The sequence below is a fragment of the Pezoporus wallicus genome, unplaced genomic scaffold (assembly GCF_028554395.1).
Source record: "Pezoporus wallicus isolate ANWC-B61680 ecotype Strahan unplaced genomic scaffold, APGP_CSIRO_Pwel_v1 scaffold_2584, whole genome shotgun sequence".
NCBI lineage: Eukaryota > Metazoa > Chordata > Aves > Psittaciformes > Psittacidae > Pezoporus > Pezoporus wallicus.
Genome location: NW_026642851.1, coordinates 6,040,999 through 6,068,548, shown reverse-complemented (window position 1 = coordinate 6,068,548; position 27,550 = coordinate 6,040,999). Strand labels below are relative to the sequence as shown.

Genomic DNA, 27,550 nt, shown 5'->3' with positions numbered 1-27,550 from the left:
TGTCTCTTTGAGGTGAGTAGTATTCTTAAATCCCCCTAAAAATAAGGTTTAACCAGTAGATTTTAAGCAGAATTACAGAACTGCAGAGACACTGAGATTGGAAGGGAACTCCACCCCCCTGCTCAAGCAGGGACAGATAGAGGAAGTGTCCCAGAACTGTGGCAAGTTGGGTTTTGAATGTCTCCATGGATAGAGACTCTAAAACCTCTCTGAACAACCTATTTCAGTGTTCAACAACCCTCACAGTGGCAAGTGTTTTCATATGTTCAGATGGAATTTCATGTGTTTTAATCTGGGGCTATTGCCTCTTGCCCTGAGTGCAATGACTTCAGAGAGCTGCTCAAATCAGGACTAAGGACATGGACTTATTCCTGTTTCACACTTCTCTTTCACACTCTTTAGTGTTTATGCAATGCTTGTCCTGCCACAATATGGCTACTTTTAAAGAAATTCATTGCAGTGATGGTCTTGAAAAATCTCCTGCCAGCCCCTCTTAGCTCCTTACAGCTCATTTAAAAGCTCAGCTGAAGCTTCCTTATTCTTGGTGTTTGCTTCCTCAATAAAGTAACAGAGCAGGGAAACAAATGCCAAAAGAATGTTATTCCGCTCCCAATAGAAGATCAATAGAAGAGAAACTGTATTAGCAATCATGGAAGAGAAACTGTATTAGCAATCATGGAAGAGAAACTGTATTAGCAATCATGGAAGAGAAACTGTATTAGCAAAAAATTAATGCAGGTCGATACACAGATGAGAATATTTTGCAGGAGTCTGTAAGACTAAAAGACTAAATTTCCCACTGCGTTCCATTAAACTACATCTTCATTATAAAAGGAAACCATATGTGGGCTGATAAAATTATACCATTAGGCTCACCAAAAAAAAAAAAAAAAAATGCACTGTATTCCCAAGGCATTTAGTGATCTTTTCTTAGAGCAATAATTGGATATTCATACAAAAGTAGGAGGAAAAAAACCCTCAAAAATGAAAAATAAAACAAACAAAAAAACCCCAACAAAACAAAACCAAAACCAAAAAAAACACATACAACTATACTGAAAAAGTGTTGCTTAAAATCCTTGAAAGCTTTTTCCTTTTTCTCTACCTCTATCAACCAGCAGAGGAAAAACACATCCTTCATCATTACCCAGTCTAAGACCCTGCTCATTCTGTGTATCTCTGCCTAGTCATCTGAAAGGCAGAAATTCTCATTCCTGCCACAGTGAGAGGTTTATATCATTTGACAGCAAGGCTTGTGGGTGTCGTGGTTTAAAACCAGTCAGGTAACTTGTTCACTCACTCCCCCCCTTCTTTCCCTCCCCCTAGGCTCCCCACAGCCTCACGAAGATGGAGGCGAGGGCGAGGGCCAGCTTCTGAAGCCTGGCACGAGCCCTTGAGAGAACATTAATAATCAGACTAACAGAAGTTCTATGGTTAATTTATGGCTGAATGATAAAAGCTGGCAGTAACTTAGCTGTTCAGGCAAACATGGACAAGATAGGCACGTAAAACCATCCTCTCAGCATCTCTTTTTCTTGCATCATTAATGTGTTGTGGGTTTTTTGCTGTAACTCTATTAGCAATGCTTCATTCTAAGTGTCCCAATATTTGGGTATTTCAGAATGTGGTGGGGATTTTACTGCCCCTGTTGGGACATTTACTTCACCCAACTATCCCAACCTATACCCACATAATCGAGTGTGTGAATGGAGAATCACAGTGGGAGAAGGCCGACGTGTGACTCTAACCTTTAATGACATGAAAACTGAAGAACACTGGAGGTGCTCATCAGATTATGTGGCTGTGAGTATCAGGCGTGAAGGCAGAAAATGCTCTTCCTAATCCCTTTATGGAGCCTTAATGGATCTAATAGAGCTGAAATGTCATTTATAGTCGATGTGTGGTTTTAAGACAAATTATTATTTAATCTGGGGAAAACAGGTGGAAAATTCTACCTCTTTATCACCCCTTATTTCCAAAAAGATAGATATGGGTTGCTTTATCATGGTTATTTTAAATTTTTGTTTATTTAGTGAAAAAAAAGAAATCAAACCTGGCACACAGAACTGGACATGGTCAATGGTACAAAAGCCTCAAAAATATGTTTCCTCTGTGAAACTGAGGAATGGGAGATGCAGTTAAGTTTCCCACTTTTTCAGATTAGCAGTGCAAACATGGGAATTGGCTTTGGTATGGTCAGAAGCTAGGCCATGTACATGTATGACAGGGTGAAGTAGCCCTCCCTTGAGATTCATAGATGATGTTTGCCTTGTTTTCCTTCACAGATGCTGTAGACAGACCATGCAGAGCTGGCTTTGCATTGATTAATGAAGTAATGATCTCTTAAAGGAAGATCTATCTTGCTAGCTTTTGTGTCTTCAACACTAATATATTCCAAATCTCAGTGGGGAACATCATTTCTGCCTAGCTCGCACTGCTGAGATCATAGTAGAAAGAAGGAAATTAACTCCTAGGCTAAAAGCTGTATGAAAGAAACTGAGAAAAATACCTCTGGACCATCAAAAAGTGAAATGCTTGAATTAATAAAAAATGCTCACCAGCACTCAATATGTTGGAAGTTTTTTATAAAGTTGATGTTGGCTTTAACAAGAATACAAAGATGATCATTTGAATGAATATGATCAGTAGCTGGCATTATTAAGTGGCTGAAGGTCTAAATATCAAGCTAAAATACAGTATTTTTTTCCCAATAAAACTGTTTAATTTTTTTTTTTTCCCAAGAAAAGAGAAGGAGAGAGGGAGTATGTTTGGGTTTCACCAAAATAAGCAAGATATTTTTAAGTTTTACTTCAGATCCTCATCCACTCCAAGCAATGGAGTTTTGTTCCAAGGTTTTGAGTAGGTTTGGGAACTAGCCTACTGTGAGATATGTCAATGAACCTTGTATTAAAGATGTGAAACACTGTTAATTGACACAAGAGATGCTTATAAGACTGTACTTTGGTCTCATAAGAGTTTATTTTGACTCAACAGGTTTACAATGGCCTCAGACAGAACTCTCCCCGGCTGGCCAAGTTGTGTGGAGAAGTAAATCCAGGCACTGAGGTGAAATCCTCTGGAAACACAATGAAAGTAATTTTGGTGACGGATATGTCCCATGCAACCAGAGGCTTCAGTGTGTCATACACATCTAGTGAAAATGCAGGTAATGTATGTTTTTAAATTAAGTAACTGATCTTTGGCGATTCATTTCACACCTAAAGTACTGGTACATGTCAAAAAATAATCTAAACAGATAAAAAAAAATCTCTGATACCTTTTTTTCCTCTCTTACATTACTACTGATTTATTGTTTTGTACTTAGTCTTGAGTAATAAAGTGGCCTTATTCCATTAAAAGATCCAAAAAGCATAGTGCCATAGACAAATTGAATAATTCAAGTGCTTCCATATTACTCAGGAGGGTAATTAACTTACTGTAGCTTGTGAAAGATTGCAGCTAACCTACTTTTGCAAGCTCAGCCTCCAGAGAGGAGGCAGCTGACAGAGCCTTACTATTAACGCTTTTAAACTTGATTTTCCAATTTCTCCCCAAGCATCCTAATGTAGAACGAGTGTTCCAACTCCCCCAAGAGCACCCTATTATAGCACAAGTGCACTGTGCTTGAGAGTATGTTCCAGAAGAATCTCCTTTTGAGTCTAGAATTAGGTAATGGGTAGGGGCAATACTGAACTGGAGCTGCAGTGGGATTGTATGAGAATGTTAAATATACTTCTTGTATTGATAGTGCTGCTGAAACATTTTATTTGGTACCGTATATAATTGTTGTTCTTTGATTTACAAGTCTTTAAAAACTTGTCAATAAATTTCAGGACACTAGGCAAGAATTCTCTTGTACATGTCAATAAATTATAGAAGAAAAATGGAAGAACTTTTGATCTAATCAGCACATTCGCTTGCTGACATGAGCAAGCCTCTGAGTAAACAGGGGCAAGATTTCTCCTCTTACAAGAATTATCACTAGTTTTAAATAAATTCTATTTTGTTTCTGCAGTTTGTGGTGGAACCCTGATGGGATATGCAGGTGGGAATTTCTCTTCTCCTGGTTATGATGGCGTCAAAAATTACACAAGTAAACTGAACTGTGAATGGACCATTGAAAACCCTTCCCACTATAATTCATCCATATATGTGTATTTTGAAGATTTTCACTTGGAACATCACCAGGACTGCCAGTACGACTACCTGGAGTTACGAATAGGTTTGTACATTTACCAGGAGAATGGGTAAAGCCCGTCAAGATTCTGCATGTGCAACTCTGTGCCAAATCTTGTTCATATATGTTTGCAGAGAGTGATTGTTGTAGGATCTGTTCATTTGAGAGGGTGTTCACATGCATTCATTCCATGTTGCCTCCAAGACCAGGAGTGGGATTTCAGTACCAGATGCATGGATTTGGTCACCCTTTCTTTCAGGGCAGAAAATGGAAAACTGGATAGGTACCTTGGGGGGATAAATTATTTTCGTGGTTGCAGTACACACCTGATTCTCTCTTTACAAGGGACAATGTGAATTTCACTTCATCTCCATTAAAAGACGGCAGTCAGAAGTTGGAGTCATCAAATAATTTATTTGGTCCACAGCCCATCCTCTCCCTGCTTCTGAAATATCTCTAGAGACAGCAGGAGTGGAGTAAATTTAATTATTCATAGCCTCTGGGCTGCATACTCACTTCATACCCTATTTTTGTACTCAAAAAGATGCTTCTTCAAAAGCAGATCTCTATTTCCTATAAGACTGCATCACAAAACACCAACTACAGCATTTGAAAGGAAAACAATCACAGGATTAATGCACCAGTAATATCTCTGCATATTTGAGCATCTTTAGCTATCCACAGGAACCAGCAACTGGAAATGTCAGATGAAAGTCACTCAGCTAATGCCAAGTGCAGTATGAAAGCTCCAGCTGTTGTCTTTGCTGAGAGGCTGTATCTGTGAGTCCCAGAGAGAGCAAGTTCTAATTTGCCAGGAAATTGTTTCTGAAAGGTGGTGGGTGAGTTGAGAGCAGGAATCTGTTACATCTTTCTTTGCATTCATTGAATGAGAGCTTTTGGTTGTACAGCATTGGTTTGTCCTGTGCACAGCCAAACCATGCATGGCTGCGTAACTTACCAGCTCCCTGCCACATAAGTGCTGGAACTGGGAAATGATAGAAAGATAACTCAGATAAAGAAATAATAAAATATATCTGTTCTATTATTCTTCAGTTCTCACTGCTCTCACTTTATTGTGAACCTCAGGCCTCCAGGCAATACAGTCAAAAGAAAGAGATAAAAATATAGTTGTCTTTTGGTCTACACAGTTTTTTTATCTAAAGAGTAATGTTCATTTTGGCCATAATAACAGACCTTCAGTTTCACAATCAGTCTCATGTCAAAGGCAAAATGCTCTAATTCATCTGTGTATGCTGACAAGTGATGAGCGCTGAGATGCAAACAGTACAAAATATCACTAAACTCAGGCAGGTGCTGTTTAAGTCTCTCATCAAAACAGGTGTGAATTTGGGGAATGGTCCAATTCAATGGTAAGTTAACTAGGAGACCCCAAAGGAAGCTGAGATGTGTAAAATTTTTTTGAGTTACCCATGCAACACACTTCATGGTACTGGACAAAAAAAAAAAAAAAGGCAGAATTGTGTGTATTCACTGAGAAATATCTAATCTGGATAGACAAATATTTCAAATTCCTTTGGGTAAGGATTTATTAAATTATCAGGCATGTGCATGTAGTCTGTAAATGGTAGTACAGCTGAGCATATTGCTGCAGTGAAATGTACTTCTAACTTTTGACTTCTGTGGAAGCCCCTTGATTCTGCCTTTCAGTTTGAACCCAATCTTACAGCACAATCCCACTATTTATTTACATTTTCTGTTTATCAGAAGCCTCCATGTCTGGCCATCTGGCCATTCATGAAAGCAGTGACTGGTGTCACTTTTCACACAGGAGAGACTGAGTGACCTGTTTCACATCTGACACATAGTCAATCCCCTCACAAGAAGTGCAAAAAAGAAAAGTTCACTCCACATTCTAATGCTCAAAGTAGTTATTCCTATTCCAAACCATAATTTACCATGAGCGTCTTCTGCTTGTACAGCTCACTATCATTTTTAGTGCATGTTAACAAGACAGGTTTTAGCATTTCTCTGTGTAATTTACATTAACAGAATTTTATTATATGTCTCCATCTATCTCTGTGCTTCAGGGCACTGAAGTGGCTGTGACACTGTATATGACAGAAAGATGAATTTACTCAGCCATGTTAACTGGAATAACTGTGAAAAGGCTTTCAAGAGCACCCAAAGTTTCTCCCTCTTGCTCTACTGCCTTCTTCACAAGAACAGCCTGCCACTCTGTGTGGACCTAGGAGTTGCTATTGAACAGAAACTTTAAAGTCCAGCAGTATGCTTTTATTAGAGAAACAAATGTAGGAATGGCATTGCCTGAATATCATGAGAAATGCTATTAAGATTATTTACCTTCTCCTGAGAATATATCAGTAATAAAGAGAAACTGATACTTCTACCAATGTGACAGATAAGGCATTACACCAACTTGAGCAAACATACAGTATCACAGATGTGTAGCGGTCTGCGTTGTGCTTTCCTTTTAGGTTTCAATGATTTGAGCAAATGCTGGCGATATGGTAAAAGAGACGCCCACTATTAATACAGTAATGACAGCTTGTTCATGGGTGTGAATCCCTGTAACATGCCTATATGGTAGAAACTTAAAATCCCTATTGATTTTAATGAGGATGTCAAAACCACATAGGCTTAATGAGCTTCCATGACATCAGGTCTTAGGGCATTTCTTCCCACTGTTCTGCCTGAAAATGTCTGCAAGTCTGGGGCATTTTCTCTGGTTTTGGGTCTGATGGGTTATATAAAATGAAAATGTGCAGGGTGGCAGTAAAGGGAAAGAAGCCTAAGATACTAAAAAGATCATTACTACAGCTTTAGAGAGAATTTCCTTGACGAGATTTAGATCCCAGCAATGAATTGCAGTGCTCTACCTATACCCGTAACAAATAATCTGTTATTAAGCGTGATATATTCTTTTGCCTGTACTTCTTTTGTCAAACCAAAATTAAATGCATGTTTTCCCTGTCTATTCCCTGTCTATGTTATTGTAGCTCCTTTAGGATTCAAAAAGTGTATTTTTGTTTTCTTTCTTTACACAGGGGATGCTGATGGAGAACTAATAGCCAGACTTTGCGGTCAGGCTGCACCATCTGTGCCACTAGTCATAGCTGCCCCCCAGATCTGGGTACACTTTATAAGCGATGAAAACAAAGAAGATAAAGGATTCTTGGCCCATTACACATTTGAAGGTGAATGGCATGATAGGCTGTGGCCTTTGCTGACTGAGGCACTTCCGGGGAATGTTGCCATCTATATGGTGATACTGAAAATACACACTATGGGCTCAACTCTCAAAGAGTTCCTCAAAAGTTACACAGTGCCTGCCCCTATATATATCCATCTAAAGTAAACATATAATAGCAACTGAACTTTCGGGTTTATTTTCTGCATTACTGTTCCCATTCCCTGAACTGAGTTTGAGTTTTTTGCAATGCAGTGCAACACTTAGAACAGCTGGTTGCTCCTGGCAATAGGGATGTAACAGGTAACACCAGCCAAGTCTGACTTACTTCAAATAGGCCTCCAGAGTGCTAGCATGGCTGAAATGCATTCTTCTGCTTGAACCTTTGCGCTCATTTTGAAATCCATTTAAAGCTGTATCCGTGCAAATTACACCACTTTGCCATTTACATTCCAGAACAGCTGTTCTTCCTGTCACAGCTGAATTTAGCCTTGGTGCTTATCTAGACACATCAGCAAGTTTTTGATTTGATTGTGTTGGTCCAAGAGTGGCACTAGTTTGCTTAGGAGTCTGAGATAAATAAATTGGAGATAAGGTGGAAGAGGCAGTTGTGTCAGGGGGCAAAGGTTTTGCAGAGCTATATTAAGTATCAGAATAAATACAAAGTTTCAAGGTCATTGGATCTGTTTACTCACTATTCAGTGACAAAGATTTTAAAACTTGGATTTTCCCAGATAAATTGTTCATCCTTGCAAGCTGAATAATCTTCCACTTATTCGATTACAGTGTTCAGTTCCTAAACTGTACTGAAATGTTACTTTTTTTTCTTCAGCCTGTGGTGGTATACAGTCAGGTGAAAGTGGAGTTATCTCAAGTCCTAACTACCCAGAGCCTTACAGCAATCTGAATCGCTGTTCCTGGTTGTTGGAAGCCCCTGAAGGTGAAACCATCACTGTGAGTAACACAGCGTCATGGTTGGGTCTACAGCTGCCAGTGTAAGAAGCACCCTCTGAGTCTTGACACACGTTTGAGACAATTTGGAAAATCAGAAATGTGGAGGAATTAAATATCTCCCCATTGGCCTTACCTAAGAAAGAGGGGAAAACAAAGATAATACAACCAAACTAAATTGTGCTTTTTGAACAGGAGAAGGATCCTGGTCTAACTTGACCTCAAAACATAGCACCAACTTTTCCCTTAAACAACTACTTTCTATGTTTAGGAAACTAAAATAACTCATGTTATTAGATATGCATGGATAGTCTCACTACCATGTGAATTAACATGAAGCTGAAATCTTTCCATTTCTGCAGAAAAGTTACAAGGCACTAGAAAGTTATTTTCATGCCTTAATGGCTAGTCTGGAAGATTATATGATTGCTGGAACAAATTAAATCAATAAGATGCTCCTCTTATTTCCCAATAACTATTAACAGGCTGCCTGAGGTGCTCTTTTCTTGAGCCAAACTGTCAAGAGACCAATTTGTGCTTAAATTGGTCCACTGCTTTATAACCAAGCAGTATTAAACTTCATTCAATTAATTATTTGATGGATCCTTTGGAGAACAGGTCCAATCAGTGATGTTTGTGGTTCAGGTCAGAAAAATATCTGAAAAGCAATTCCGTAAAAGTTGCAGATTTTCATATGTAATGTCTTTCACTAATTTCCCTATCATGTTTTCTTTATTCACAACAACAAAGGTATTTCTTAGAAATGCAAACCTATAGTCCTAATTTTTCTGCATGGTAATCTGACCATTGCTTAGGTACTTTTTTTCAGAGAATACAGTATTATTTTAGTAGAACACAAAATTTCTATTTAAGCCACAGATTTGTTTAAAGCAGAACTAATCTTAATCAGAATCACATGTAAGTAGATTTCTGCTTTAAAAGGACTGAATAGCAGCCCCTCAGTGAAGGCAGACAAACCTTTTCCAGTATAAGCTGGCAGTTTCTGTTGCTGGTAAGGTTCCAAACTTAAACCATTTGAGCTAAATTTATATTTGTTTTTTGCCTCAGGCAGAGTTCTTTTGGAAATGAATACACACAGGAAGAAGTAGTACATATTTCCTAAACTTTTCCACAAAGATCCCTATGCTGGAACTGGTAAAAAAAATACTTTCTTGCAAGAAGGCCAAGCAGTCATTATTGTACATCAATATTTCAACATCAACAAATCCAGGAGGCTACTGGATCAGCAAAATAAATCTTTGAACAGGAAATACCACCTATGTGCATATTACTCCAAGGACAAGCAGCATCAGTGTTAGAGGGAGATAGGGTCAGAAGCTGCCCGCATAGACTAGCCTATTTGTGGGATGCATCAAGGCCCATAGGAATGAAACATGCAACTCTTTCTATCAGATTTAATTGAAATTATCATTATTTTCAGCAACTGTTGGAGTATTCTGATTCAAAATAATAGGAAGAAAAAATCCAAGGCTTTATGCTTACGTAGCTACTCATACTTGAATCTGCAACTTCAGATTTCATGACCAGAAGCCTTGAGAGCAGGAAAGTGGCTCAACATCTGTGCATATTCAAGACCGTTTTGAAGCACATACTTAGCTTCAAACGTATGGTGAAGTCTCAGTAACGCCAGGTTTGAACCTGTGCATTTCTCTTACATTTCTGGTTTCATGCTAAGTAGCTGCTGTTACTTATAGTGGCAAGACACCAAGCAATACTTGCAGGAAAGCATCAATGTGAAGTGAGGGTCAGATTTCCGAGCATACCCAGAAATCATTGTGCTAGGATGGCTACAAGATCTGGCTGGAATTGTTTTAACCCCCACACTGGTGTGGTTAGTGTTAGCTCCTGAATGTTGCTTTTGTGTGTTGCAGCTCACTTTCACAGCCTTCCACATTGAAAATCATTCACTTTGTAAGTGGGACTCTGTTACTATCCTGAATGGTGGATCTCCTGGGTCTCCTGTCATAGGAAAGTATTGTGGAAACTCATCCCCCGGGACTATTCGGTCTGGTTCCAGCAAGCTAGTTGTCATCTTTAACTCTGATCGCTCAATTCAAGGAGGTGGCTTTTATGCAACATGGACAGCAGAATCTCTAGGTAAGAAAAAGTAGTGATTTTGTCAGGTCTAACCTCGCAGTACATCATGAATATATAGCACTAGAAGGCTGCTCTAAGGTCTCCCCAGAGCCTTCTCTTCTCCAGGCTGAACAATACCAACTCTCTCAGCCTCTCTTCATTGAGAGGTTCTCCAGCCTCCTTATCATCTGGACTTGCTCCAACAGGTCCACATCCCTCTCGTGTTGGGGGCCTGAGCTGAATGCAGTACTGAAAGTGAGGTCTCACGAGAGCACAGTAGAGAATCACCTCCATCGACCTGCTGGCCACACTGCTGGTGATGCAGCCCAGCACATGGTTGGCTTTCTGGGCTGCAAGCACACATGCTGGGGCCTGTTGAGCTTCTTGTCAAGTCTTTTTCCTCAGGGCTTTCTCAATGAAATAGTATTCCTCCTTTTTAATTAAGTTTGTGTTAAAGAACAAAAGAAATACATGCCAATATCTTCAGCATTCCTGAGAGAAGCCAGCACTAAAAAAGTCAAGTATTAAACCAGTGTTGTCTGATTTCACACAACTAAATCAAATTTGGACTGATTTTGTACTTTTTAAGCCTCCCACTGGCTGTTTCTTGATGCCTGTAAATTGATACCATTCCCATTATCCTCCCAGCAGTGGTATCGTATCTATTGTCAGTGACTATGAGACATTTCATTTCTTGAATAACAATTGTTTCACAGATTGATTTGGTTTAAACACTTAAAACTACAAAGAGGTCAGTTTTAAGACAGAGAGGCAGACAGAACTTCTCAAACAGCACATGTGACAACAGCCTAGAGCTATTCCACTTTGGTGGAGATGTTGGTACACTTTTGAAGGCAGTACACATGCAGGATTGAATCGGTATATTTTGAAAAGCTACCTTCCTTCTGTTGGAATTACTATCTCTCTGGATTAAAAACAAAAAAACAAAAAAAAAACAAACACGAAAAGGAAAAGCTAGCTCACTTATTGTCATGCAGGAGGTGACTAAAGGCAAGAGTAGGTGTGCTGGCTGGTGGCAGGACAAAATTTGCCTTCCTATCTCAGTAAGGAGCTGGCAATGTGTTCCCTATTGTCACTTCCACCTGCAAACCTGGCTGATGTTGATCGCGTTTCCATCAGTCAATGAGCTAGCAGTATTCTCACAGTCAGCTGATGGAGTGTCTTTCTTAAATATATCAGTAGTCTGTGGTTGCATGAATATACACTGACACTTAAGCAGGTTTTGGCACTGTCCCCTTTTGTCACTGAGATTTCAAGTACAAGGAGGGCCACTCTTCAGTGACGCAGTAGACATTAGTGTACACATGCAGCGTGCATAGGCATCATTCTCTGTGAAAAGATTTCTTTCTTTATATACCTGGCTTCCCTTCCTCAGCTTTCTTGTCATTTGTCCCCTGAGAATCTCTGGGTTTACATTCTGCATGTGTGACCAAAACATGGCCTTATATCTTTCTAAACACAACTGGTATCTCTAACATAGAAGAATGAAAAATAATCTTTCTTTTAGAGCTAATATATTTTTTTAGTTAAGAGGCAAAAAAAAAAAAAAAAAAGAATGTTATAAACCTTTTTTTGCTCTTTACTCGTCCTTTTACTACATCATCTCTGAAATAACAATGGGTTGCTAGTACTCTATGCATAGACCTAGTAAATTATTCTTGGCATGATTTTTGCAAGTATGCTTCAAAGTAACTAAACATATTATGTATAAGAACATGAGGTGCCACAGAGCTGTAACCAGCTATTGCCCCCTTATAAATGAATCTGTTAACAATTTTAAAAGCATGTTTTTCAACCCTCTCCATAATTCCATTGAAATCCACAGGGCTGCCTGGGCTGGAGGAGAAGTCACCATTTCACCCATGGTAAATGGTTGTAGCTTGAGTAGATTCACATATGGAACTGCAATATTTGCATGTTTCAGAGTGAGACTAAAAAGGATTCTGCAGTAGATGGAAGCTTTTTTATTTCCCTAGGGTGCATTTCTGAATGCTTTCAGTTAGGATGTGCATGCTGTGGGGTGTGGAAAGGAACCTGCACAATACTGGGAGAAGCTCCTCGTTAATGTATTTCTGACCCTTACTCTCTCTCTCTTTCTAAGGAGTACTCACTTCTGACTCTCAGGAGTATATAGATGGACCAAAACAAAAGGGTATGAACTGGCAAGGAGAGGGAAAATTAATTAAAAGAGGGCAAATGCAGTTTGATTGGGTGCTGGGGCTTTCCCCTCTCACTCCTGCAGCCACAGAAGCAAACAGCCATTCCAAGCTGATGCCAACAGGAAATATTTGAACATTTCTCCCACCTCCACCTATTGCTATTTTTTCCAGGATGTGGTGGAATCATTCATTCAGATAATGGTATGATCAAGTCTCCTCATTGGCCTCAAAACTTCCCCATGAACACCAGATGCACATGGACCATCATTACGCATGAAAGCAAACACTTGGAGGTGAACTTCCACAACAACTTCCAGATTCCAGACAGCAATGGGAGCTGCCAGAGCAGCTATGTGAAGGTAAAATGATCTTGGCATTAGATCAGCAGAGCAGTGCTTTAAGAAGGCATAATTCCAGAATCCTCTTTTGCAATTATCATGGTTAGGATTGCCAAGGCACAAAACATAAACTGATAAAAATACCATCAATTTTCTGTTTGCCTTGTGAACTGGCTTGTATATACTTTAAATTTTTATCAGTTCTTGAAGTTCCACCTCCAGCAGTGTCTCATCACCTTACATACTGCTCCAAAAATTAAAAATATGAAAAAATTACGTATGACTTCAGAAACAAGATATAATAAAAAAATATAGTGTGAAGAGAAGACCCTTCAGTTATTCCAGTGAGTAAAAAACCCAGGAATTTCACTCTACAGTTCTACAAAACTTCTTTATAAGTGTACAAACTGTCCAAGTTGCACTAATCTTCTTTTTTTTTTTTTTTTGTTCAAAAAACAAAGATAGCGTTCTTATCTTTCATAGGTTGTCAAGAGGCACTTGTTTTCAAAGCAATACAATGGAATAGACATGCTTTGAATTTTTCAGTGTCATTTTTTTCTCAGGCATTTGGCATATGTTCAGTGATTTTGTGCTCATTTTCTCCACAGCAGTACAACTCCCACTTGAAATAAAGGGCAAACATAATTTGACAACATGTAGGAAGACTTGAGCAGCTGTACATCTAATCTGTACCTACTAACTGACAAACCACAGTTACACTAATTTTTTAAGGCTGTTGAAAAGAATACTGTTTGATTTGCTTTTTCATAGCCTGCTCCACTGATTAATTGATGTAATATGTTACAATAAACTTCCCTAATATGAAAGTCTTAATGCCACCCAGTAAAGGTGCTTTAATTTCAAATTTCTAAACCGTCCTAAATGACATGGTCAAACTATGTCAACTGGAGATATTCTCCATGCGGAAAAATATGAAAATATTGGTTTTGTCCACCTCCATTTCTGAATTCCCAATCTGAGCTGTATGAAGGTGTCTGGATATGAAAAAGTGCAGAACATGTGTAAGTTTCTTCCACACATTCCAAGCTGAGCAGCCAAAAAAGAGGAATCCAAAATCAATAGTGACTTTGCAAAAACTTGGCCAGGCCATAGACTGTTTATATTAATCCTTTGAGCATCCATTGCCTCAAACACCTGGCCTGATGAATGAGGTGATTCATATGCCTGCACTTACAAAATAACCCTTGGCTAACCCTTTCTAGAATGTTTCTTAAGGCTATCACAATTTCACGTGGTTGTTCTAGTTCCACTAGACTTCTTTTGAACACATTATTTTAAAAAACAAACATTATTTGGTTTTAATATACATTACCAGTAAAAAACTGTTCAAAAACATTGATGAAAAATGAATTTATTATTAGACTAAATATTTTTTTCTTTTTTGTTAAAACAGACATTTAAAATGTTTGGCAATAAACATCCTGATTCAGGAAATTATTTAATCACTTAGAAACATCAAGCATTCATGCCTATGTTTCATTTTATATGTGTTGAAATCCGGTGCTTAAACTGTGAGCCTCCAGTACACATACAAGTAATTACCTAAAGAGGGTTTCATTTTAATACCTACCTAAACTTGCATGTGCTTCTTGAATGCATGGTTTGATTGAACTTCAATGGACTATTGGTTCAGTTGAAGTAATATTAAATTAAAGAAAAAAAAGTATTTTTCGTTATTGTATTTTTTTGTGAATTATTTTGTTAAGCCTCTATATTATTTGATACTTGTCATTCAAGAACAACTAAATGCAACATAACAAAAATGGGAATAAGTTTTGATTAGCGAGACTAGATATTAAGGATCCAGATCTTCTAGTTTGAGCCTCTATATTACCCTAGCATGACAGCTTTGGTTTTTATTGACTTATAAATAATACAAGGATTGCGTTTAATAATTCATTGTATACATGGGTGTTCATTCATAGCATGTATGGAGATAAGTGAGCGGAGACAAAATGGGGGTAGATAATAATGTGCATAAAATGTTTTTCTCTGGTTCTCTGGACGCGATCTATGTTGACTCTGCTATCAGCAGTGATTCAAGCACATGACCTCCAGATGACCTTCAGAAATCCCCGGCAATCTGTTATGCATTGTGATTCACTTCTTGGAAAACTCTCCTTTGTCTCCCCTGATTGCAGAGTAAATGCAGAGTGACTAGCTCCAATTTAAATCTCTAAGATTCAGTATGAGATGAATCTATTGAAAGTCTACGGAAAGAACAATTGCATATGCAGTTCCTGGTGGATTCCCACAAACTACATGGGCTTTGAAAGCACTAATCCATTTCCATCTGGGTTTGTCAGGTGTGGAGAGGAAATTCTGAAGAAAAAGCAGCTTTGTTAACCGCAGGATGTGGAAGTTCAGCTCCGGATCCTGTTGTTGCTCCAAACAATGTGATAACTACAGTATTTCAGTCTCAGGATGCTCCGGGGCCAGGTTTCTCTGCATCTTTCACAAGCAGTAAGTAATATTAAAGTCAGATGTCTGCTTTATTAGTCCATTCTGGATTAGTTTGATCTGTGTGCAGCAATTCAGACCTCAGTCCAACAAGGCATTGAAGCCTCTGCCAGTTTTTGAAACCAAGAGTTTCCTTACCAAATGCAATGGAGCTGCAGTGTGCTTGTGTTTGACCTGCCAAAGCCCCTCTATGCAGCTATAACTTTGCAGTTATTCATAGACACCTTTGCCTCTTCAGCGCACTGAAAAGAAATTAAAAGGCTTTAAATTTTAAGAATTCTCTTCCCTGTAGTTGAACTGCTTGGAAGCTAAAGCTATAATCTTCCTAAAAAGGAAAAGGATCTGCTCCTCCTTTAGATTTTTTTTCTTCTTCTTCTTTACAAGGAACATGCTGAAACCGCGATAATTTCTCCTGTGTATGGGGTAGCCCATGCACATCACAAAAACTGCTCTCAGGAGAAGAAATGACTCCTCACCACCTCCTCTGGCCTTTGTTTTGCTTTGCCTTGTTGTATTTGCATTAAATGTAGCCCAAGTGGCTTTTTTTGGGTGGGCCTCTCTGATTCTTTAACCATGGCATGTGCTTTATGACAGTCAAACCCACCAGAAGTTTAGGAGGTAGTGCTCAATTGCCATAAACTGTTTGGGATTTTTGTAGGATGCTGCCAAATGAAACCACTTTCCCTTCACTGGATTCAGATTAAAACAGAGAGAAATCAGGTGCTTAGAAGAAGACATTATTGAAGTATACAGAATTCTGAACTGAAACTGCTTTTGTTTTTATAATGTCTCCGCTAATGTTGTCAGTAACAACTAATAACCTCTTCGTGGAGACAAAGACAGGTTTCATATGTCTGCTCCTAATCTTATAGCAGCATTTCGCTCTGCACTGCACTCTTTTAAGCCTGTATTTTAAAATAAAGAGAAACCCCAAGGCCATACAGCTGTGTGTGCTTGAAACATTTAAGGTGGCAAACCTTTCCTTCCTCTGCCTCTAGCCAAACAACACAGAGATGGCTCTACAGCAGACTTCATCCTCCAAGCTGTTGGGCATGAAGCAAGAATGGTACCACTTGGGCTAACACGGGCATTTTCAAATAAGGCTAAAATGATGATGTGCCCCAATAACCTCCCATCCAATTCAGATGCATTTGTAAGTTACTAAGGTGTTTTGAAGTGTGCAGGCTCCAAACCTGTAAGAACAGCAGTGCTGTGTCCTTCTGGTCAGTGGGATGAGGGGCTATGGCCTCGTCTTATCCAAGACACTGTGTGAGGCTGTAGACAGGAAGGCCCTGCATTTCCCCAAAACACTGCTCTGTGTGTGCAAAAGACCTGCTTTTGCTACCATGATATATATTACTCTCTTTTTTGACCAGCCTCTTAAGGAGTGATGAGGTCCTTGTGTACATTATTGTTTTTCTCACTGCAAAACTGAAATGATGTTATCACCTGAATTATAACTGTGTCTTATTTATTTCTGTTTGCAGAATGTGGAGTAAATTTCACCAGCCCTGCAGGTCGTATTGTCTCTCCTAACTACCCTAGTCAGTATGATAACAACTTGAACTGCAGTTACATCATAGATCAGGGACCACAGTCACTGGTCATCCTGGAGTTTGAGACCTTCCACTTGGAAGGTAAGTGGTTCTTGATAATTTCAGTGTGTACTCTGAAGCGCAGCTTCTCACTTGTAAACAATACAAGTCTTTTATCATAGAAAATGGTTAGTGGTTAAATTTGCTGGTCCATTCTGAAAATCATTACAGACAAACATTTACAGAGATAATTTCCAGGGGCAGTTTTGTGTCACTGAAGAGCGAAGACAGATTTCACCTACTCAGTATCTTGCAAAAATGAAATTGTGGACTTGCCGTGTTGTTAGAGTATGAGAGTGTGGCCAATTCTGGTCTTTACTCCTGCCTCTTTTTTTTTTTTTACCATTGAGTATTACAGTCTTTTTGATCTTAGGCCAGCTGTTTTGCTTTTCAGTGCTTCTGCTTCCATAACAAATAACATGGACATAAATTTGCTCAGGTATTTTACAAGGATGTACATACATATAAATGTGAAACTAGGTGAAAGACCACAGTAACTGAAAACACATAAAAGTTGTTACCCTATATGCATGAACAAAAGTTCCTCTTGAGATTTGAAAACACGGAAGCATTTAGCCAAGAAATAACAGGTATAATATCCTAGTCTTATTGGTGTGAATGATAAAACTTTCCCAACTTTGGTAGGATCAAATTTTTATTGGTGTGATGTGTTGATAGCACAGAGAATCAGCATGTCTGAATTACTTGGGTGGCATCACATATTTTGAGGCCATCTTAATTTTGTTCCCTTGAAGTCACCTAGACAAAGAGATTTTTGAGTAATTTGTTACTAAAATGGAGTGTGTAATTTGAACTTTCCTTCAGACTAAGCAATAAAGTCAGAAAATAGGCTGCTTCTATTTTCTTTTTATGTTTTCAAACTGTTTTGAATTTAAAAGTATTCTGGCCCAAACTGAATTTAGGTCTGAGAAAAAGATTTGATTATGATTTTATCTGAAACATTTTTTTCATCCCCTAATTAAAACTGCTACTTTAAGAATAATTTTTTTTTAATTAAATGTAAACCACAGGATTTCTTTACGTAGAAGACCAGCAGACAGGCTAACCATTTCATTGAATCAGATGATGCCAGTTTTGACACCTTTATGAATACGTTACTGAACTCTATTCTGTTTGTGCACTCAGTTAATTTATAAATGGATTCAAGCTTTTATTTTAAAGAAGGTTGAAGCAAAGAGGCAAGTGATACAGACATAATAGTAAACATAGAGCTAAATGAATACTAAAAATATTCTACTTCTTGCAGGTCAATTTGCTCCTTTATTGTTATAGGCTTCCTAGGCTAAATAAACTAAAAGTCCTTAGTCACATGGAAGAAAATAACTCTGGATATGAGCTAAAGGACATCTGGCTATAAAAGAGGAAATATAATCAGTTGCACCAGGAGAGGTTTAGATTGGATATTAGGGAAAATTTCATCACCAAGTGAATTGTCAAGCATCGGAACAGGCTTCCCAGGGAAGTGGTTGAGTCACTGTCCCTGGAGGTGTTTAAAAGATGTGTAGATGTGCTTAGCGAGAGGATTTTGTGGTGGACTTGGCAGGGCTAGGTTAATGGCTGCACTCGACGATCTTAAACGTCTTTTCTCAACCTAAACGATTCTATGATTCTATGATCTTACAAACTGTCATGCAGAAGGGAAAACTTACTCAGCAGTCCCACTGAATATGTTTAGCACATGTGTCTAAGTGTTTCCAGCATGAATTCCCTTAATTCTTTTGCAAAGGCAGGAGAATGTTTGGCAACATCTGTTAAAAACATTTCTAGCTATTACATATTCATACTCTGCTGAGACTGTTGCTGAGTATGGCCTTTAAAATTTTAACTCATACTAGTACAGATGTTCTGAATCGGGTTTTTACAGTTTAGCTACATGTCCAATTTACTACCTATTTGACCTCCCAAAAGAAATCCGTTTTTTTTCTGTGGTTGTTTAGTAATGTAATGAATTATACAACATGATGCCTTCAAGGCATACATCTTGTTGCCTTTAACTGGTTCAGAGATCTTTTCCAGAAAATTAGAAGGCAGAAGGTAATCGGCTATAGTGCAGTGACACATTGGTACCAAATTGTATGACTTCATGGGTAAGTCACAGATTTCTGCTGTAGAGTAGTTATGTTTTCAAGTATGATGAGGCACCTGTTCTGATTATAAAGAATGACTTCAAACGAGGCAGTTGACGCACAGGAGTGATACAATGTCAGTATATGGAACCAAACGAACACGACATGCATGTACTAAATATTAAATATGTATTAAGCACTAAATATAGCAAGTAACAGGGCAAAAGAGAACTGGAGGAAAATGCATTTTTTTAACATTGTGATCAAAATTCAATCTAAATTGTCTGCTGGTAGTAAAAAAAAAAGTTTTTATCTGACTTTCAGACCCTGAAAATAGACATGTAATTTAGATTATCGTCTACCTAGATTTATCTCCTAATTTTGATTTGACTGATTCATGAACTTGCATAGGTTGCCATTTGCTTCTGGTATTACTACCTGCATTGTTTGCTTGGTTATTTTATAAATAACCAAACAAACATGGATGAGTTTATTTACTCAGCACCACTTCTGTGACAGTGATGTCACTTTCCATCTGTCCCCCTCCTTGTATCAAGGGTCTGCACAAATAAAACATATTAGTAAAAAAAAAATCCTTATCTCAGTAGACTTACTATCCAAGAAATAATAATTAACATCCACCTTCTATTTGTAAGATTTATTCAGATGAACATCCCTACAAATACAGCTCTAGGACAGCTACAGTACTGTATTATGAAATGACTGTAATGCATTTCAAGTATGAGTATAACATCCAATAAAGTCTGAGTTCCAAATAATGGAAAATTAGGGGATAAGTCTGCAATATCTGCTTTTAAAATGCTGTAATATTAATACTCTGTCCATGCAAAACAACTGCACAGTGTTGATACCACGCTGACCTGGAAAATGTTTTAGTAACTTATTTATCCTTTTTTTCTTTTTTTTTTTTTTTTTTTTTAACATGCAACTGTAATTTTGCAACCTGGGATAAGGTCACAGCTTCATTTTGGAGTCTTCTCTAACTGCTTGCTTAGTTGTTACTAGGCAATTCAGAAAATAGGTTTAGCAATACATTATTTTGAAAGAGGAGGTATATGTATGTGTGTGCATATGTGTAGTGTATATATATATACATATGTATACACTATATATATATATATGAAAGACTTGTAATTCCTTGCTTTCAAAATATTACCTTGTGCTATGGAGCTGGTTAATATATTGCACAGTAGTATATAGCTGCAGAATACTTCCCCTACATTAGCAATTACTAATTGTATTACTATTTATACCAGAAGCTACAGTTGTGAAACAAAATTTTATTATTCTAGATTTTACAGACTTTAAAAAACCCTACATGTTCTGCCTCAATGTATCAATGTTGAGAAGATAAAGAGAGCAGATGATAGATTAAAAAAGGCCTTGAAAGAAAATACACTCAGCAATTCAAAGACAGAGGGATATGTTCATAATGTCAGGCCAAATAATTGATCTATCCAACGTTATTTGGAAGAAACATTTTCAAGGCTAGAGAACAAGTGGTACAGTATCCATGTTAGGAAAATCACTATTTCTCAGGTGAAAGTCATAGATATGTGAAAGGGTAGCAAAGAGTTTATCTTAAAGATAATAACTGGAAACACTTGAAAATATTTACATCTGGCATGGATGTGAAGACCTAGAGAGATCCAAATTATAAGCATGGATCTAATGAGGGCAGGCAAAATGATGAGGCTGTAAAGAAAGAAGATGCAACGGAAGATTTGAGGGGGGAAAAAAGCTCTCCTATGGTTTCGTTGAGAGACATAAATAAGATTTTAGTCTGAAGAGGCCTGGAAGGCAGAAGTAGACTTATGGGGTCATCAGCATAGAGCTAGTAGTTTCATCTGTCCTTGCAAATGAGATTATGCAGAGCTAATATGGAGATAGAGAGAAAGTCAGGAAAGGAAATGTCTCATTGAATCCTCATAGGTGAATCAGAAGAGAGAATACAGTAATACCAGAAGGATGAGCAAAAGTCCTTAGTAGACAAGGTTTTACAAAGAAAATCAGTGCTAGCTATGTGAAAAGTGCCTGTCAGCTCAGAGGATGTGGGTCTGACATCTGGCTAAGAAACAATCTCTGGAGACCCATAGAAACTGTTCCATTGTAGTGCAAGGGGCAGAAATTTGTCTAGAAAAGATACAAGATGACAGAATTAGAGGAAATAAACCACAGAGGAGAACTGATGATGATGTGCTGACTGTGTGTAGAGGCTGGAAGTACAAGAGGAGAGTGAATAGAGGAACCTGAGTCTGGGCATTATTTACAGAATAATGTATTTAGTATGGTCAGAAATTAAGGAAAGTGGAAACAAGAGAATGAGTTACAGGCTAGAGATTAAACAGCCATCAGTCCCGTCAGGATTCATTGGTCATAAATTATATTGTCCTAGACAATGAGGATTTAAAGCTAGACATTAAGCCTTTTGCTCATAACTTCAACTATCTTATTCTTTCCAGTGCAGCAGTTCAAAACAACTTGTGACTGGTATTGTGGACCTTTGCTTTGCTGAGAAATACCTTTCACTCTATGCCTTTCTCTGAAGTCTTTTCAGAAAAGGACCTGAGTTGCTTTCTCTAATCTTTTCTATTTGGAAATAGCACTTTTCTCTTTTCTTTTTTTATTTTAAATTCTATTAGGTTTTTCCATTGTATTGCATTATTCTCATAATTGGGTAGGACATTAAGAATATTTTTAATGAATTAATTAATTAACCATGCAAGCATCTATCTGATGTGGCTGGTTGTTTTCAGCTTAGATGCTCTTACTAGAGTCAGACAAGCACTATATTTCCATATTAGCATAATTGTAAAGCACGTTAGGATACATTGTCTTAATTAAGAGAGAAGGAATTAACCTTCCAGAGAGGATCTAAAATATATCTGACTGCTGGGATCGCTCTGTTGTTCTTGTAAAACAAGATTATCACCCCATGCCTATTTGTCATCCTATTCAATAGGAGTCATCCTGTTTCCTACAAATCTAGGAAGCAGCTTGTTTGGTCCGGACAATCTGCAGGAATCATTCCGCTGCAACAGTAGGCTCAGCATCTCTCTTGTTAAATTTAGATAATTCCCTATTAATCCTTTGCAGTTTAAGTAACTGCCCTATTGTTGCTAACAGGTCACTAAACAAAACCTCAATAAACATGTGCCACCCCAGCTTCCATTATGCTTGTAAAAGATAAACACAAAGAAAACATCAAGTTGTTCTAAAAGCATAACAACTAATGAAGGTCATTTTTCAGGAGAGGTGCTGTGTCTTTCATTAACAGCATTAATCCACCTTTCCTGTATAATCCATGTGGGTCCCTTCTGCTCCTTTCCTGGTACCACCCTGAGTACCAGCTTCTCCCCATGCTTATGGCTTCCAGCTGGGCAGGGAGGTGGTGACATGGCTCTGAGCTCCCAGGGTGCTGGTGGCTGGTGCTCAGAAGGTCTCTGCCTGAACTCGCAGCCCTTGCACTGAACTCACACCTCTTGCACTGAAAGCAGAGGTTGTCCTTCTTTGGGGACATCCCTCTGGCGTTCTAGGTCAGCTACTGGCCTTCATGAAAACTGTATGCACTCAGTACATTTCAGACCTCTTGTCTCAGTTGAATCTGGTTGCAAATTGTGAGGTGGCTGGGAAGTCAGGAAGGTAGGGCAGCGAGTTAGAGAATGGCTCATTCCTGCAGAAACCTAACTGCACATGGGAAACTAAAAACCAATGGAGAATAATAGTAGAATATTGCATTTCCCATTTCTGTTTCTTAGTGGTTACAAATGGGCAGCTTTGCACTCACCCTAATATCTGCACAGATTTTCTCCTAAAGCAGATTGTTCTTGAAAATCATTGGGTTTTTTTGCTGTTGCTCAGTTATCTCCAAATCTCCACTGACTGACACAGTTACAGTATTTCATTGGCAAACTACAAGATTAATTTTACATTTTTCTTGTCTTCTAACTCAGGCTGAATAATTTGGATTTAGGTACTGCAACGTTTGAGGGAATTGAGAGAGAAAGAAATCAGCTCTGAAACAAGTCAGTGTGTGGACTATTTTTTATCTTTTTTTTTAGTTTTCTCACTCTTAATAATTTAAAATTCCCTGCACTGAGTGATGACTTCTACATTAGAGGAAAGAAATACCTGATATCTGGTTGCCTGTAACAAAAGGTGCATTGCTTTGATCTGCAGAGGTGATCCAGGCTTCTGTTAGATACTCTCATCTCCTCATAGACAGTGTTTACTCAGCTATGAACTGCCATGAACTCAAAGGGCCTGGAGCCTTTTCCAGATGGTAGATCTCTTGAATGAGACCGATCTGATGTCTTGTATACAAGGTCTCTTTGCCTTTTTCTGCCTCAGGTTTTTTGCATGTTAAAAATTGACATTTGCTTCCTCAGCAGGCCAATGAGATTCCATTACTGGAATGGAAACTAATAAAAAATTTAATTCTTATCCTCTGTGAGGTCTAGGTACTTGCAGCTCAGTAAATTTTCACATGCAAAATATGCTGCTAATACTTCTGCATTATATGTCCATGCAGCCCCAGCACTCTTGAGCAGAATTTGTCTTTATGATGGATTAAGCATCTTCAGTGGGACAATGGTTACCCCACATCCTCTCATCACGCTCTGTGGTAATGAGCTCCCTGCCCCAGTCAGTGTCTTTGGACCTATGCTGCTCAACTTCTACACCGACTCCCACATTGCAGGCTTTGGATTCCAGGCAAGATACAGAGCAATTGGTGAGTAGCCACTGTCCTGTGCTTCAGGTGGTGGAAATATTCCAGCTGAAGAATGGTTAAGTGTAGGAAATGTTGTACCTCATTTTGGGAATACTGTACATGAATAAAGGTGGTTCATATTCCCTGTGCATTTGCCCAGAAGAGCCCTCAGGACCAGGATGTGGGACTGTTGGTGCGTGTTGTCACTGACCGGTGTGTTATCTCACAATTCCAAGACACTACATATGACCAAGTCAGGAACTGAAACACTTTTCCTTTACTGTAGAAAATAAATGCAACCCATTTTAGCAGAGTTTTCTTGTTTGTTTTGGGTTGAGCTTTTCACAGTGTTTAAGGAGAAACATCACCAGTTTATTTAACTGGGTTTAAATAAAAGATTGTGTCACATACAGGAGAATGGTCTGAATCTTAGTTGTACTAAAACTACATTATACAATATAGGAACCAGAACAAGATCCTTAAAGGTACCCAGCTATATGCCTCCATTTAATGACCCTCTTGCAGTGTCAGGTATTAATGTACGTAAAAACCGGCATCTAGACATATATTTATATTTGATTAATATTTTCACCAAAACCTTTTGTCATTCATGAGATCTCTTTTGTTTTAAAGTGGAAATATGTATTAGAAAAAGAAGTTTTCAAGTTTAGAATTTACATCTGCACTAATATAAATATCCCAAAAGACTAATTTTCTTTTCAAAACAAATTTTAGTATTTTCTGGGTTGAGCTCATAGAGACAGTCCTTGGACTTTTGAAAGCATCGTTTTCTAACTGCAGAGAAAAGTGTGAGTTCTTAGCTTTGGTATTTCCCTTAATGCATTCCTCATGTTCAAAGCCACAGCAAAAAGCATAAGGCCAAATTCTTTATATAAAATGAATGGCCTTATACAGATAAGACAGAGGGAATGGCACTGAGTAATGACAATGTGCAGTTACTCACGGAAAAGGCCTTCATAACACATTCAAGACTGTTGCTGCTATCTGACTTGTGACTTCTGACATTTAAGAAAGATGACTGCAGCCTTATTAGCTTGTTGTTGTATACAAAGCAGATTCTAGCAATTAACATTCTTCTTCCCTCTAGTTGTATTGTTTGCTGAAAACAAAATGGAAAATGCTTCCCCCTCCTAGAGTAGAATAAAGCTGATTCTTTATCCTCCCAGCTCCTGTCCTTTATCTGCCCGTGGTTCAGGCCGCTAGCCTTTGTGCGGCTGAGGAGCTGTAGCCAGCAGCACCCTGTATGGGACTCCCTTTGTTAAGGTGGTGGCTTGAGCAATGGCATGTTTTTTAAAGCATGAAAAGCTGTGTATGGCTTTGAGCTATTTATCGACAGGACACAGGGAAACGTTTTTTCCTAAGTTAAGATTGTAAAATAAAGGCTGAAGCTAACAATGGTCATTAGAGTTGGTTTTATAATAGTTTTTGTTCCCTCAAGCATTGAAGCTGGGAACAAACATTAGCCACATCCTGGCCTCGTCAGCATCCATGGTGTGAAACCCAGAGAAGCCAAGCCGTCCGTTTAGTTCAGGGCTGCAGAGTTTAACTTGCTCCTCAGCCAGGCAGCAAGCATGCAGTCCTCCACTCATGACAAGTCTCAGCATGAGGTGAGGTGGGGAACAGCCCCAGGGGTTAGTGATACCTGGGGACTCCTCTCTGCCTTTCTGCACAGAGCAAACGCTACAGGAATGTTCCAGCCCTGCTGGGAGGTGGAAAGGTGATGGGGAGCTGCATGCAGTTATCCCAGAAAGGTCAGGAGCAGGCTAAGTGCCAAAATTTCAGAGGCTTCTACTGGGCCAGGGTTTGGGTGAAGGAATGTCTTTGCCACATATCAACCATGTTTCTCATGGCAAGCTAGAACGAGTGCAGAGCTACTCCAGACACATGTCACTCACACTGCTGCATGGCGCACCCACATCATCCTGCTGCTCCCTGCTCCTACCGCAGCACACTTTAAATCAGGCTCAGTTTTTTAGTGCACCAGCACGGAGCTGTTGTCATTTGGTATAGACTAGTAACAGCCTGTTACTTCGATACTGACTGGTTTTCCATTGCAAAGCACAACCTGACAGACATTTTCATGTTTACCAGTTCTAGACATGGCAGTGAAGACTGCTCCTAATCTGCCAAGGGCATTTCTTTCCTTATGGTAAAACTCCTTCAAGAAATAAGAGAATTAGGACCAAATTAGTATTCAGAAACTAATCACTTTTTTTTTTTTCTGTTTCCCTACAGCTTGTGGTGGCGTTTTCAGTGGCTCTGTTGGTGTTATCAGCAGTCCAGCCCATTCAGTTCTTGATTATCACAACAACATGAACTGTTCATACGACATCACAGTTGGAAACAACAAAGTAGTGTCCCTCAAGTACGTAATCCAAGTTCAGATTGTCATCAAGGGGAAAGGGAGGTCTCCTATTCCAACTAAAAAGAGCAATTATGGAAAATTTTCTCTCTGTCTTTCCTTTTCCAAGGGGAAAGTGTCACTAAAATGACAAACAGCTACTGAAGGAATCTTTATGAACCTCAGGTTCCCTTTCATCTTCCTCCGTGACTTATGTGCAAAACATCACCACAATTTTAACTTCCCACTTTGGTTATCAAGAGGATTCAGTCAGTTTTTGAGGAGTTATGAGGCTCCTGTGAGTTTATCTAAGAAAAAAAAAATTATTCTTTTAGGAAGCTGGTACTCACTTTATAACCTGAGTAAATACCCATCCAGAAAGAGTATATTGAGTGTATGCTGTCTTGCCTAAAAGAAGGATAAGGCTGCCACAAAATCTTGCCACTGAGAAAGTAAAAGATGGGTACATTCCTCTGTCACATATATGCTGATGGTGAGAGAGAGAATTAAGAGAACATTTCCCAGCTAAGCAGAAGACTCAGCTGGTCTGCACTCCGAGCCTGCGTTTTAAATGCCCCTCACGTGCTCAAGGAAATTGCAGCCTGAGCAATTTGCAGAAGTGAGGGAGTTTGCACAGGGGAGATCTGCTGCTTCACAGAAAGCTGAAGTATACTGACAGTTTGCCTTGCAAATGGCCCTGGGGGTGAGGGTTGCAGTTTCTGAGGCTGGTTGACTGGAATGTTTTGCCATGCAGTTAGTAGTTCTGCTTGCTTGCTCCTGAAGAGAAATGTTTTGTCTGTGTGTGGCTTTGGCTATTGCTATTACATGGACTTTTCCTCAAACACTACAACCACACATAACACAGGAATAGAAATAAAAATGTGATACCTAAAGCTCCAAATGTATTTTACAGATTCAACAGCTTCCAGCTTGAAATATCTCCCTCTTGCTACAAAGACTATGTGGCTGTATATGATGGCTCAGACACCCATGCTCCTCTTCTCGGGAAATTCTGTGGCTCCACACTGCCTCCGAATATTATGAGCTCCAGTAATAAGTTGTTCCTGGTGTTTAACACAGACTTCTCTGGAGCAGATAGGGGATGGAAAGCATCTTTCAGGGAGACCTTAGGTAAGAGTATGATCAGACTCCTAAACCTAAGAATCTGCTAGTAAGCAATTTCCTTTGGTGAGGAGTGGTTATGGTCTCCCTCACTAGGAGTGCTGGAAACAAAAGAAAGTTTCTTGATTTTGAAAACATTGGTTGAACTAAGATAAATAGTAGGCTTTATGGGATCCCTACATTACAGCCCTGGTTCTGAACTGATTCCTTTTATTCTTTGCTAACCTTTTCCTCCCTCTCTGAAGGAACAGGCATTTCT

General features: G+C 38.8%; 1 protein-coding gene across 2 annotated transcripts in view; it reads left to right on the top strand.

Moving 5' to 3' along the window:
- Positions 1-27,550, top strand: part of CUBN (cubilin) — a 142,036-nt gene that overhangs the window by 98,778 nt on the left and 15,708 nt on the right. For both annotated transcript variants that reach the window (XM_057432738.1, XM_057432737.1), the window contains exons 48-59: positions 1,622-1,803; positions 2,995-3,166; positions 4,016-4,222; positions 7,204-7,353; positions 8,179-8,300; positions 10,190-10,415; positions 12,746-12,933; positions 15,240-15,396; positions 16,881-17,030; positions 23,628-23,828; positions 26,064-26,193; positions 27,083-27,300. In XM_057432738.1, the coding sequence (XP_057288721.1) occupies positions 1,622-1,803; positions 2,995-3,166; positions 4,016-4,222; positions 7,204-7,353; positions 8,179-8,300; positions 10,190-10,415; positions 12,746-12,933; positions 15,240-15,396; positions 16,881-17,030; positions 23,628-23,828; positions 26,064-26,193; positions 27,083-27,300 (2,103 nt within the window). The remainder of the gene's footprint in view (positions 1-1,621; positions 1,804-2,994; positions 3,167-4,015; positions 4,223-7,203; positions 7,354-8,178; positions 8,301-10,189; positions 10,416-12,745; positions 12,934-15,239; positions 15,397-16,880; positions 17,031-23,627; positions 23,829-26,063; positions 26,194-27,082; positions 27,301-27,550) is intronic.